The following is a 13,183-nucleotide window of genomic DNA, read 5'->3' as shown; positions in this document are numbered from 1 at the left end:
TGTGTGTGTGTGTGTGTGTGTGTGTGTGTGTGTGTGTGTGTGCGTGCGTGTGTGCGTGCGCTGCCAGCCGAGGCAAACCATGTCACTCCATCCAACCCGGTGTGTGTTTCAGGAGGGTTGAGGTGGGCCAGTTGGTTGCCAGGTGACCAAGTTTGGGTGTTGCTCATGTTACACAGGTCTCTGCGTCTTTCTCTCTGTGTCCCAGCAAGCTGCCATATCTCCCTTTGCAACGATTGGATCCACTTTGCGGACTTACAGAAGATATATTTTAACTGAAGCCTTTTTGTTGATACTTATTCTTCCCCGAGCGTAAAGTCTTCAGCTCTCAGTTGCAGGTGTTGGTGCTGTGAGGCTGTCAGGATGCAGATGGTGGTGAAGGTCCTCTGCTCCACACTCCTGCTTATAGCAGTGGTGCCATTTGTGTTCCCACAGTCAGGTATGGGTCCATCCATTTCTCTTATACTCTTCATTTAAGACCATCTCCATGTATTTTAGTTTTGTCAGGAACCTGTTGGCATGTTTTTTCTACACTTTGGCATCTACTTACCCTTTCTCCCTGTTTCCATTTGATCTCCTTCAAGAGATTCCCTGATAACGTCTCTTTGTATTTACTGTGATGATAGCTTATCCTACAATAACTCCCACAAGCTCACAACAATAAGACAGGTGAATGAGAATCTCCTGCGGCACTACTAGCCAATTGTGTCCACACACTGACACTATCCAGACTAGTGGGATGTATTGTAACAATTAGACCGTTGTAATGTGTCTGTGGGGGATAATTATACATCGGCCAATTAACCGCTTTGACTGACACTTCTAATTGACTGCCAGTCTCGTTCCTCCTACAGATTGTTCTCAAGCTGAATCATGTGACCTGTGCGTTGGCGATTCCATGCTGAACCTGACAGGCTGTGTCTGGAGGCTTTGTCCAGATGGTGATGCGCGCACACACACACACACACACACACACACACACACACACACACACACACACACACACACACACACACACCACACACACACACACACACACACACACACACACACCACACACACACACACACACACACACACACACACACACACACACACACGCACACACGCACACACACACACGCACGCACACACCCCTGACCTCTGATAGTAATTCAATCATCAAAGCTGCTGTAACATAAGCTTCCCGGGTTTGTACAAGACGTCTGAATTATTTAGTGTGCCAGGAACACACACATGATATGACACACACACACACACACACACACACACACACACACACACACACACACACACACACACACACACACACATTAAAATACTTGTTCTCTCCGTCTCAGGTAATGATACAGGCATGTGTGTGACTGATGGGGGCAACTCAGCAGACGACGGCAGGAACTGTAGCTGGACTAGAGTGTCTGAACTGTGCTCAGGTAGAAAACAAAACACTTCTTAATGAACAAAATGCATGTCTGCCACCTCACTAAAGTTCATTTATTTTGCATGTCTAAATTCCCAGTTGTGGAGAATGTAGCTGACGGAGAAGGTAAAAGTGACTCAGGTACATTTAATCGACTCCAGCATCCCCTCCTACCCCCATTTCCTCTCTCTTGCGTCAGACATTCATTATTCCCATAAGAGCTAAGTAAAATGTTCTCCAATGACACTCAATCAATTGCACCAGAAAAACGCTTTTTTCCCACCTCACACTGCTTTCATGTGATTGTATTGTCAACCCATCAAACACTTCCTTTCTTTTCCTCTAGGTGATGGAAGTAACACCAACTCAGAGTTCTCCCAGGCCAAGTTTGACATGTCCAGCTTCATTGGAGGCATCATCCTGGTGCTGTGTGTGCAGGCAGGCGGCTTCTTTGCCATGCGCTTCCTCAAATCCAAAGAGCAGAGCAACTATGACCCCATGTGAGTTTGCCCACATAGGTGAAGAGAGGACAGATAATTTAGCATGATTGTATCAGTATGTGTGTCACTGAGTTTAGAGTATCTGTTGGAGCAACAGCAGCCTCTGCTGGGCGTAGTGATCAGCATCAACCGATGTTAAATGATTCACCTTTATCGTCCCTCTAGATTGAATTTAGATTCTGATCACAGCCTTTATCAAGTTACATTTCTGTTTGTCTTCACACAGAGAGCAGCCACAGTGAAGAAAAGATGTATGAAGGACAACCAGGCGAGGGCGGAGGACAGCAGAGCAGTGACTCATCGAGTGTTTTTTTTTTTTTCTGAGCCCCTGTCAGTTTTGGTTTGGTCCCCATGTGTAACCCCCTAGGGGATGGGTGTGTTATAGGAGGACATTTCCCCCCAAAATACTACATTGTGTAATGAGTGTATGTGTTCCCTGTGATTGTATAGACTTTACATTCCAGAGAGACTTTGGCTGTTGGTATTTATATGATCTGACAAATCTCAGCGCTTTCAGAGAAATATCTTAATGACGTACTCAACATAAATTCTCAGTGTTTGTTCTCCTACAAACGACAATGAACTAGCTTTATAAAATTAGCTGTTTAACTGTGTAAATAGTGCAGTGGTGGGAAAGAGTGATATAATCCCAATGCAGGCAGTAGGTCATAAATGGCATTTAAAAGCGTAAACAGACCAAAATGAGAATCTGAATGTTGTGTTTCCTTCATCTCAGAGGATGTGTGTGTTTCATGTGGTGCTGCATAACTCTCTTTAGTGTTTTATTGAAACCAAACATTTAAATATTTATGTATGTCATATCTTTTTGATTTCTTGAGCAGTGAGTTAGGTGATCTTAATGCAGGTACCCTTAGGAGCCATGTCAAAAACTCTTGAAGGTCCCTGGACAGCACCTTTGGCAACATGATAAATGACTGTCTAAGCAATAGTGGAAGTCATTTAAGCTTCTATCTACCAAAAAGGTATTCACCACCCCTCTGATTTGTGTGTGTTTTTGCTCTGATGTTTCAATAGCTCAGAGTCTTTTTTAATAATTAATTTCTAATTTCTGTTTTGACTGCTCACGTTTATATTATATGCATATCAGCTTCAACCCTATAATAGCAATTAAACAACATTTAAAGTGATCCTGTTTACTTACAGTATGGTAAAGTGTTCAATATAATCAGAATTTCTTTTTTTGTTGTGATGCCATTACAATTAAAATGTTGGCAGCCTGAATAAACTAACGATAATTACCTTTTTTTCTGTTTGATGTTTTCTTTTTGCATTCTAATGAGGAGTTGGAATAAGTAATCACAGTGGGGGTTTGTAAAGTATGTTTTGAGTGCCTATTCCAGCAATGAGTGACTGAACAGATTCTGCTGTGATCTGGGCATGTGACATGTTCCCAGTATAAGAAGCACCCATTGATCCTTATGGGTGTCAGTAGGGATCCCAGCATGCAGCAGGGACAGATTGCTGGTGGAGGCCTTTAGGAAGCAGCAGGTCGGCTGGTTGGAGGCACCAGACACTGTATGTGCGGCTGTGCCAGGACCTACACAGGCTTGAATAGGCCCACACAAAACGTTTTCCAACTGGGCAGAACATGGCTGCCATCCAAGTATGTTGACAAAGGACAGGACTGAATACAAGTCTTTTTCAAGCTGAATGCATGCACCCTCCCCCAACGCTCATATTGCCACCTTAAACTTGAGACAAGCTTCCAGTGCTATACTCCCTTTAAAACAAGCATACATCCTTGTTTGCATGTGTCCAGTTGTTTGTGTAGTTACAGAGAAGGTGCAGTGTGTGACCGAGTGTGTGTTTAGCAGGTGTGGACAGATACAAGGAAGAAAAGTTACATGCCACCTCCACCCTGTAAAACATCCATGTGTGTGTGTGTGTTGATACGGTGTGTTTGCCTGACTGTTTGATATGACTCTTTCTCACACACACACACACACACACGCACACACTGTATTTTCCGTTTGTTCCTGCTTCCCAGCTGACTCTGGAGGGCGTGTTCACTTCGTTTACTTTGCACACAGACCTCGAGACGCACCGCACTCTGGACAACTTTCCACTAAACTTTTCCACAGATAGAAGTGGCGGAAGCTCCCAGCTAAGGTAAGACAGTTTTACCTTGGGGTTTAATGTTGCCGTGTGTATTTGTGATGAACGTCAGAGAGGGAAGAGTTTAATTAACCTTTGGTCAAAAAAGAGGAAAAGGCGACAGGTGTCCTCTCTCTCGCGCGCCCATGATGATAAAAAGTAGTGCACAGACCTATTTTCATGAAGAAAAAATTGTGCTAACAGCCAGAAAGCGAAATTATCTCATTATCGTTGTGTACGAATGGACTATGTAGTAATAACTAAAAGCAAATATAAGGCTTCTACAAGAACATATTATTAGGAGAGCCTATGATATGCTAGCAACTTCATTATATTATTTGTTGTTTTTGTCTTGGTGTAAGTATCCAGTTATGAAAGCTTGAGCACTCCTGTTTGCCAAACTCCTAACACCAGGAGGATCACTCTGCGCATGCGCTAATTACCCGGAGGTAACTAGCCTAAAGGCACACACACCACCACACAGACGCACATTATCATTGACATAAAAGTATTATACTGCGATGCAGCCGGTTATTGAACATACAGACGTTGCTTTACTGCATTTCCCCCCCCCAACATGCTTCTCTGTTTCAAATCAAGAAATAGAAGCTTAAATAATCAAATGTATTTCCAAGCCTTTTTTAGGTAAGGGGTTTATATAGTGTTTAATGAAGAGAATTTGGAGCAGGGTCAGATGAAAGCCATTGAAACAGACAGGTTGCCTTCCTGACACAACATATGTCCTTGCCGATGCATATTTCAAACTGCATTGAATAGTTTGACAATGTTAACCACAAGATAAGAAGGACTAATCTTCTCAAACCTTGTTGACATATGCAACATGTGAGGGGAAGTAGACAACGCTCAATTTTAAGGGGTCACAGGGCAATTTGGGAAACATGGTTAAGCATGCCAAAATGTTTTCTGAAATATATGTCAGTCCCCACAACATAACTGTAATGTATACCTTGTTTAAATGTAATTTAATATAAACAGGGCCTGTCCTGGGTCTTGTAGGTGTTGTGGTCTTTCCTCCTCTCAGGGATGGAGGAGGAGCCGGTTGATTCTTCTCTTGATCTGACCTTCCTGACAGAAGAGGAGCAGTCCAGCATCCTGCAGGTCATACAGCGGGACTTGGATCTGCGTCGTCGCGATGAAGGACGTGTAAGGTCAGAGGTGACTGTTTTTCCTATTTAGCTGCCAGTTTTGCCTACTAACATACAGAGAGGTGAAACATTAGACTTAGCCAGAAGTGGCAGGAAAGAGTAAGCAGTGGCAAAACTGGTTAACCTGTGTGGACAACAACAATCACATTTTATTCCTTACCTCAATTTCATCTCGGAGTACATTAGCATTATGGTTGCACTCAAAGGGCCGGTTGTAACTATATAAATATACATATATAATATATATATAAAATAATGTATTATATTACACTATTGCCAATTGGATTATTATTGGATAGGATAATTAACTACCAACTACGTCTGAAAGCAGAAGTCCAGGGCAAATAATTGCAAGTCTCTTCAGTGTGCATTTCACAAAATGAGATGCATTGTGGGACATGTAGTTTATGGGCAACCTGCTTCTGTAAAGTGGCACGTAACCGTATAATAAACGTATTATATTCTTTGCAAGCTCTTGCGGGCCACATAAAATGAAGTCGCAGGCCGGATTTGGCCCCCGGGCCTTGAGTTTGACACCCCTGCTTTAAACTAACTATCAAAACGCACACAGACCATGGATGTGTTGTTGACAAGCCCTTCTACGTCACTACTGGACACACTTCAATGACTCACTAATGCCTCTCAGGCTTTTGGCAATCTGGCTTCACTATCCTCAAGAGCCCCCAAAAGCCTGGCTTCAGTTTGGGAATTCAAAGAACTTCACAGTTAAATGTTTTCTGCCTACAGAGCAGAGCAGCTCCTGTTATTGATCACTGGTCACCTTCTTTAGTCACATAGACTGTCTAAGTTAGTAAGGTCTAATAGTCCCCCTGTTGTTTCCTGTGTGTGATGCATGAGTTGATTAATCTTTACACTGGGGCATTAGCTGATGACAAAGTTGTATTATTCAAAGAGAAGTGCACCTGTTGTTTTTAATGTTGTTAATTTTGTGGGTTTATTTATTTGACACGCATGCCTTTTAAACGATAATGTATGACATGTTTATCGTTAGAGTTTGATCTATAGTCTTCATTGATTTTTAGAATTAAATGAATATCTTTTTTATTAATTAATAAGATGGCATCGGAAATCATACACTGAACAAAAATATAAATGCAACACTTTTGTTTTTGCTCCCATTTTTCATGAGATGAACTCAAAGATCTAAAACATTTTCTATATACACAACATAACCATTTCTCTCAAATATTGTTCACAAATCTGAAAAAATCTGTGATAGTGAGCACTTCTCCTTTGCCGAGATAATCCATCCCACCTCACAGGTGTGGCATATCAAGATGCTGATTAGACAGCATGATTATTGCACAGGTGTGCCTTAGGCTGGCCACAATAAAAGGCCACTCTAAAAATGTTCAGTTTTATCACACAGCACAATGCCACAGATGCCGCAAGTTTTGAGGGAGCGTGCAATTGGCATGCTGAAAGCAGGAATGTCCACCAGAGCTGTTGCCCGTGAATTGAATGTTCATTTGGGAAAAATGGGAGCAAAAACAAAAGTGTTGCATTTATATTTTTGTTCAGTGTATATATTTCAGTATAAACAGTGATTGTTTAGGCAAGACTGACATCAGCTGACTTTTGCAGATAGTATTTCATGATTGTTTGCTGTTAAACTGCTTTAAAACGTGGCCCTTTCTCCACGCTGCAGGGTCCTCCAGGAGGCGGAGACGGACCCGACCCGTATGCGCTTCCTGTCAGGGGAATGGTTCAAAGAGCAGAGTATCAAACGCCATCGCAGCCAGACGTCTGTCAGCGCACTCGTCCACTCAACCATACGCCGCAGGAAGTCCAAGACCAGAGGTCAGTTTTCAGGTATTGCATAGGTGTGGTGGCGAAAATCATGAAGAAATAAAACAGAAAATGTCATTTAAAATAAAATTGCCACTGAGGCACCAGTTAGTGAATCTTATGCAGGGGAATGATCCAAGTCCAGGCAAAAAGGGTGGTTTCTTACATTTATTTCCAATAAACAAAGTACAATGAACACTGAAATCATAAAAATGACTTAATTAAACTTAAATAATAACACTGAATAACAAAGGTATAATAAAAAACGTTTAACTATTAAATAATTTTAACCAATATATAGCTCCAACAACAGGCATGTGGGCTTTATAGGGATATCCCAGTGATGGGTCTGTATTTGTTTCCATGGTAACAGATGTGCCACTGAATGGACTGTTCAATGGAGAGAGAGAAGAAACCTCCAGCAACAATAACTCCTCTCCTGAGGCGGAGAGGAGACACAAGGACGGCAGAGAGAAGGAGAGTGGAGGGTTAGTGACGTCTTTACACTTAATAACATTTGTGTCGAGCTGCAATTATTCCAAATCTGGTTGGTTGTTTTCAGGATTGAAGGAAGTTTGAAACCTGTACCCACACCCAGAACAAAAAGTCCCGTAGTACAGGTCTGTGTGTGCTTTTTGTTTCAGTTTTACCCTGCATAAAATAAGAAATCATGTAAATACTAATAATTATCTTCAATTTCAGAGACTGCAGTATAACAATAGTTCCTCATCATCATCCAAAGGTATGGAAGTTTCTCTCTCAATGCCTCTCGAGCTCTCTTGATAGTCTCTTGCAGTGTGATTATTCATTTTCAACTCTTTCTGTTCATAGAGTGGGAAAGAAGAAGTAATGGCCACTCAGAGGAGCCTGAGGTGAATTATTTAAATGTCTAAATCATTCACACATTTTTGCTTTTATAACAGTAGAGTTTGAAAAGTAAGAAAAGTAGTTCAATTATATGATAATGAGTATACCGGATGTGTGTGTGTGTTTAGGATGACTTTGACGGTCACGAGGACAGTGACTCTGTGAGCAGCTTCCTGACAGAACCAGATCCAGCTTCTCTGAAAAACAGCAGCTCCAACGGCAGCATTCATTCAGGCTACACGGTACACACTCACACACACACATATTCACGTACGCACACACGCACGCATGCAAACACACACACACTTGATTAATTGACTATCCAGCAACGCAAGATGACTCAGCTCGGACAGTGACGTAGGTGCTGATCGCTGTTCTGCGTGTGTTACAGCTCAGTGGCAGCATGATGAGTCTCTTCAGCTCAGGGGATTTTGGAGTGGTGGAGGTGAGGGGCCGAATCCAATTCTCATTGGTTTATGACACCCAGAAGGAGGAGCTGCAAGTCAAAGTCTATCGCTGCGAGGACATCGCTTCAGCGCGGAAGAACCGCTCTGACCCGTAAGTGACGGTGAATGTGCATCTTGCAGCAACAATGTCCCATACCTAATCAATCAAAAAGTGTCTGTGTGTGCATTTTACAGATATGTTAAAACCTATCTCCTGCCGGACAAGTCGAGTCACAGCAAGAAGAAAACTGCAGTGAGGAAGAAGACATTGGACCCAGTGTTTGATCAGACGCTCAGAGTGAGACACTCATTTACATATTGCATTCAGTGGCAGCCTTCACAGAAATCCCCCATTAGCCATCTGTCTCTCAGCTCTTCTCCAAGTGTCCTGCAACATGCACTGCAGACGCTTAACTCTGCAGTCACAAATACCTCTTATCAATAAATTACCAGATTTAAATATACATCCTAGGGGACAGAGAACCTGCTGTGCTTTATCTTGCAGTTGCCTCTCCGCCTAAATCTTGTCCTCTCTCTTATAGTATAAAGTACGGGTTGGAGAGCTACGGAGCCGGACCTTGAACCTCTCCGTGTGGCATGCCGAGCCCCTGGGCAGGAACGTGTTTCTGGGGGAGGTGGAGATGTCTCTGAGCCACTGGGACTGGACCTCCTCTCTGCCACTTTGGCAGGACCTGCAGCCAAGGGTAGAGAAGAGCGCAGAATGATTTGAATGCAAATAGACAGTCATGCAGTCACATAAGTCTGTTTGAATTCTCCCAGTACAATATTTACCTAAACACTATAATGTCTGCATCTAGATTTCTTTAGTAGAGTGTATGGAAATGCACACTTGGTTGCAGACACAGAGTACAGGGAGGAGTGTCTCTTGTGTCTGGGAGAGCTGAAGGGAGGCATGCTGTGAATTTCAACTAAGGTTTTATGTAAGCTTAATCTTTTCCTTCTTCCACACGTCTGCCTCTCTCCCCTGGCTTTTTCTTTCTCCTTCTTTCTTTGTCTTTTTTCTGCCTTTTATCTTTTACTATTTTCTACCTCCCCTACATCCCCACACCACAGGTTAATTTGAATCCAGACTCTATTAGCAGTCGCGGGACCCTCCTGCTCTCTATAAAGTTCATCCCAGACGGATATGAGGGTGAGCACAGCACACACTTCAGGAATGCAAGTGATGTCCCACCTTAATCACACATCTTGTGTTTGTGTGTGGGTGTGGTGTGTGTGTGTGGGTGTGAAGGTGGTGGACTGCCTCTGACAGGAGAGCTTCACATCTGGCTTCGGGAGGCTCAAGGTCTCCTGGCAAACAAAGGCGGCGTCATAGACTCTTTTGTCAGGAGGTACGTCAGCTCGGCAACATTTTTCCCGATATTTTGTCATCAGGGATTGATCCTGGCAACAGTTTTGACTTGAAAAAATTATAGATGTTACATTCTCCAACTTTACAGGCACAGTTATTACCATGGTTATTTCGTTTTTCTCATATCAAACCGAATTTTAACATGGATTGACGGTTTCATTTACAAGCTGTTCAACTATTTATAAGGTCCTTTATATCCAAACAATTCAACTTGAAAGGATTTAAATTATAAAGTAAAGTTTACAAAAGGTAAAAAAACCCAAGCCTAACTGGATAGGATTGTATCCATATCATTTATTTAACAAAAAGAGGCCATAGAGTACTCGAGGGTATTGGGTGCAGTCGTTATTTGTGAGTACAGTATATGAGTCTTTATCTTAATCCCAATGCTCCCTAATTTTCTCCATCATTGGTGTCCATCTCTCTATTAAAAAATCCTTTTTGTAAGCATTAAGGTAATTAGGTGGGACGATCTTTAAGCCATCATGTTGTAATTCATTAATTTGGTTCTTTCTTTAATATCTGTAAAATGTACATCCTTTTAAAACATTTTTTAAAAGTAAATTACATACAGTTTATATCAAAGAATTGCAATTCATATTTATTAAATGTGTAAATGTAGAGTTTTTAACACGCACACATCCTGCATACAACATAAACAAAGCCTAATTCAATTCAAACACTTCCATAGTCCTGGTTTGAATCTGAATGTAATTGTCTAATTTTCATAATCTAATCCCCACAAGCTACATACTCCCAGATGCCAGTCGGCAGAGTGGTCAGAAGACGCGGTTGATAAAGCGCTCCTTCAACCCGACCTACAACCACACCATGGTGTACGACGGCTTCCACTCCAGCGACCTGAGAGAAGCCTGCGCAGAACTCACTGTCTGGCAGCGCGATGGCTTAAAGCCGTGGGTCCTGGGGGGGGTTCGTCTGAGCTGTGGAACTGGTGGGTGTCGCTTCACTTAATCACATCTACACTAATGCACCAAATTAAAATCATAACAATTATTTCTCTGCAGATATTGGACTATTAACTTGTTTGGCTGGGTGTTTTACTGTTTCAGTGCCCTATATTGCTCATTTTCAGGTTTCATATTTGTATTTTGTGCCTCTACTGTGACATGTTTACATGTTTAAAATTGTTCTCATACTGCCTGTGCTGCAGCACCTCTTTTCACCCTCTGTCTAAAACCAGAGCCCATTCTGATTGGTCAACAGCTTAGAGATGTCCTGCCCCTTAGCCTATCAAGTGCAATGTGTTGGTATGCTAGCTAATAGAAGCGCAAGTGTTACATAGTGATGTCACTATGTTATGGAAGTAAACAAAGGACAACAATGGAGGCGTTTCAGGCAGGTGGGGGGGGGATGTGTGGGAGAGAAAGTTTGGGATTTTAGCCTTGCAGACCATTAACATGCACAAAAACTTTTATAACATACTACAGTCAAAGGCAAAACCCAAAAAGCATAATAGGGCCTCTTTTTAAAAGCGTGCTCATTGGTCAGGGCTCTTTCTAGTTTGAGTGCAGGGATGATATAATAAGCGATCAGATAGGGAACAAAGCAGATTCTCGTTCTGAAAGCAGCAGTCGGTGTTGGTGATTACGGACAGTGTTTGTTCTCCTGTGCTGCAGGCCGTGTGGAGCCTGGGCTAAAGGGAGGATCTTATCTCATCCCTTATCAAGTCACACTCAGTTCCGAGCCTTTGTTTGGCAGTGTGCTTTTTTAATTAAATCACTCGTGTTTATCATAGGCTGTCTTCTATGAGTCAACACAGGTGACTGGAGGCTCCCTAATATCAAAAGTTTTGCAAGGTTATGAATAAAGCTCGAGAATTTGCCGTCCAAATGTAACTTTTCAAAGCTGTGATTAAAAATGAAATGATATCTCACGATATCACTTGATATTTATTAGGCTTGTAGGAGGGAACCAGCTTCAGTGTCAGGGGATGAGACATTAAAGAGGTGTTTGGTTGGTTTCATTTATGGTCATCTTTGAGGACTGTGCCGTAAATCTGTTTTTGCTTCATCTCCAGTGTTGATTTGGAGTGGTGTAGTGTAGATGTGTTTTTCCTTCCACTGCTTCACATTGCAATGCATTTTGTCCGGTTGGCATTTCAGGCATTTCAGATGGTCGTGTCAGCAGAGAGAGCTCATTTCTAGGTAAGCATTGTTACTGTGCAAAGTTAAATAAGTGGAAAACAATTGTGTTTTCTGATCATTTAGTTGTTGAGAAGTCGTTTTTGATAGTGTTCTTTTACTCAGTTGGTGCTTAATAGGGAGTGTGTCGAAATCACCACTGATAAAACGTTGGCTCTGTGGGAAGTGACTTTTATGATGAAGTTTTGCTTGTTGTGTACACACTTTTAACAGTTGATGCATTAAGAGGGCAGGGCCTACTTAGAGTTTTGGGATTGTTAGGTTTCACTAGGGCTGAACAACATCAAATAAAGACATTGTTGTGATTTGGTCATTTTCCAAATCGCATGAGGTGCAATATTTGTTAAAGGCACATTATGTCGAAATACCTTTCTGACTTCAGTATTCTGGTTTCCGCAGATATATAAAAGCTTTAAAATATGTTCTATTGACTTGAAGAAAAAAGATTCACTGTACATAGGCTACTGTTGCAAAAAACGAACAATAATAATTTATATATATTTTCCAATGAAAATGAGAATGATGATATACAAATTATAATTCCCTCCAATATTGTGAATCATATTGCAGTTTAACATCAAAATATTTGCAATGAGATTGTTTTTTCAAACCCTTCAGTCGTGGTTGTTGCTACTTTCAGCTATAGCGGTATATGTGAATACATTACTGCGGTGTGGGGATTGTTTCCTCGGCCTCATTAAGAAAGGCATCATTTCTCTTTGTTCCGATTGCGGTGAGGATTTCTGTGGTAACGTCTTAACATAAATAATAAATAATTCTGTGTGCTTTTGTATTAGGTCAGAGTTATGGGGAGGCTGTTAGCTGGATGGATTCCACAGAAGAGGAGACCGCATTGTGGACCTCCATGATTGACAACCCAAACCACTGGGTCGACGCACCACTATCAATCAGAACTAACCTCGCACCCCGGTCCTAGTGACCCAGAGTCAGACACGCCCTGCTCACACACACACACAAATAATGGCTGGACTGAAAAAAAGACACCCCTCCGCACATTTAACCTCTCTGTCACACACAAATGGAAGCCATAGTAGTGCAATATTGTGAATTAGTGGCGTAGATCTGAAATATTTAGTTTTAAAACCAAATCTATCTTCATTTAAAATGTTTTATTTGTATGTTTTTGGTTCAGTGTGTGACAAAAGTGTTGTAATCAGATGTAGTTTATTAATTAAATATCAAACCTGAACTGATGAATCACCCAGTGGTCTTATTTGCATATATCGAGTGAATGTGAGATCACATTGGCATCAAATAAACCAAAAAGCGAATACACAGACCAGGACAAATATAAACCAACAAATATAA

At 41.7% G+C, this 13,183-nt stretch overlaps 3 protein-coding genes across 12 annotated transcripts in view; all 3 read left to right on the top strand.

The window, feature by feature from the left end:
- Positions 1–13,183, top strand: part of si:ch211-193k19.2 (uncharacterized protein LOC100034574 homolog) — a 1,126,861-nt gene that overhangs the window by 404,441 nt on the left and 709,237 nt on the right. The gene's annotated exons all lie outside the window — the stretch shown is intronic.
- Positions 226–2,212, top strand: cd164l2 (CD164 sialomucin-like 2). The gene is made up of 5 exons (XM_034241034.1): positions 226–436; positions 852–938; positions 1,338–1,430; positions 1,764–1,917; positions 2,144–2,212. The coding sequence occupies exons 1-5, from the start codon at positions 361–363 to the stop codon at positions 2,157–2,159; spliced, it is 426 nt and encodes a 141-aa protein (XP_034096925.1). The 5' UTR covers positions 226–360; the 3' UTR covers positions 2,160–2,212.
- On the top strand, positions 3,969–13,072 carry sytl1 (synaptotagmin-like 1). 10 transcript variants are annotated; one of them, XM_034240978.1, is made up of 17 exons: positions 3,969–4,047; positions 4,395–4,481; positions 5,029–5,201; positions 6,868–7,031; positions 7,381–7,495; positions 7,570–7,627; positions 7,710–7,749; positions 7,839–7,879; positions 8,003–8,116; positions 8,266–8,432; positions 8,516–8,618; positions 8,863–9,024; positions 9,395–9,473; positions 9,573–9,672; positions 10,439–10,644; positions 11,816–11,857; positions 12,652–13,072. In XM_034240978.1, exons 3-17 carry the CDS (start codon positions 5,077–5,079, stop codon positions 12,789–12,791), a joined length of 1,656 nt encoding a protein of 551 aa, XP_034096869.1. In that variant the 5' UTR covers positions 3,969–4,047; positions 4,395–4,481; positions 5,029–5,076; the 3' UTR covers positions 12,792–13,072. The 10 variants fall into 10 exon arrangements, with proteins under 10 accessions (XP_034096869.1, XP_034096872.1, XP_034096866.1 ...); XM_034240981.1 differs by having other exon boundaries at positions 5,050–5,201; positions 6,868–7,019; positions 12,652–13,064; XM_034240975.1 differs by having other exon boundaries at positions 5,050–5,201; positions 12,652–13,064.

The sequence above is a fragment of the Gymnodraco acuticeps genome, unplaced genomic scaffold (genome assembly GCF_902827175.1).
Source record: "Gymnodraco acuticeps unplaced genomic scaffold, fGymAcu1.1, whole genome shotgun sequence".
Lineage (NCBI taxonomy): Eukaryota > Metazoa > Chordata > Actinopteri > Perciformes > Bathydraconidae > Gymnodraco > Gymnodraco acuticeps.
This window is presented reverse-complemented; position numbering and strand designations above follow the sequence as displayed.

Coding starts and splice junctions, on each gene's coding strand:
- cd164l2 (XM_034241034.1), top strand. CDS start 361: ATGCAGATGGTGGTGAAGGTCCTCTGCTCCACACTCCTGCTTATAGCA. Junction 939..1,337: donor CTGGAGGCTTTGTCCAGATG/GTGATGCGCGCA, acceptor TCTCCGTCTCAG/GTAATGATACAGGCATGTGT. Junction 1,431..1,763: donor AGTGTCTGAACTGTGCTCAG/GTAGAAAACAAA, acceptor CTTTTCCTCTAG/GTGATGGAAGTAACACCAAC.
- sytl1 (XM_034240978.1), top strand. CDS start 5,077: ATGGAGGAGGAGCCGGTTGATTCTTCTCTTGATCTGACCTTCCTGACA. Junction 7,032..7,380: donor GACCAGAGGTCAGTTTTCAG/GTATTGCATAGG, acceptor CCATGGTAACAG/ATGTGCCACTGAATGGACTG. Junction 7,496..7,569: donor AGAGAGAAGGAGAGTGGAGG/GTTAGTGACGTC, acceptor GGTTGTTTTCAG/GATTGAAGGAAGTTTGAAAC.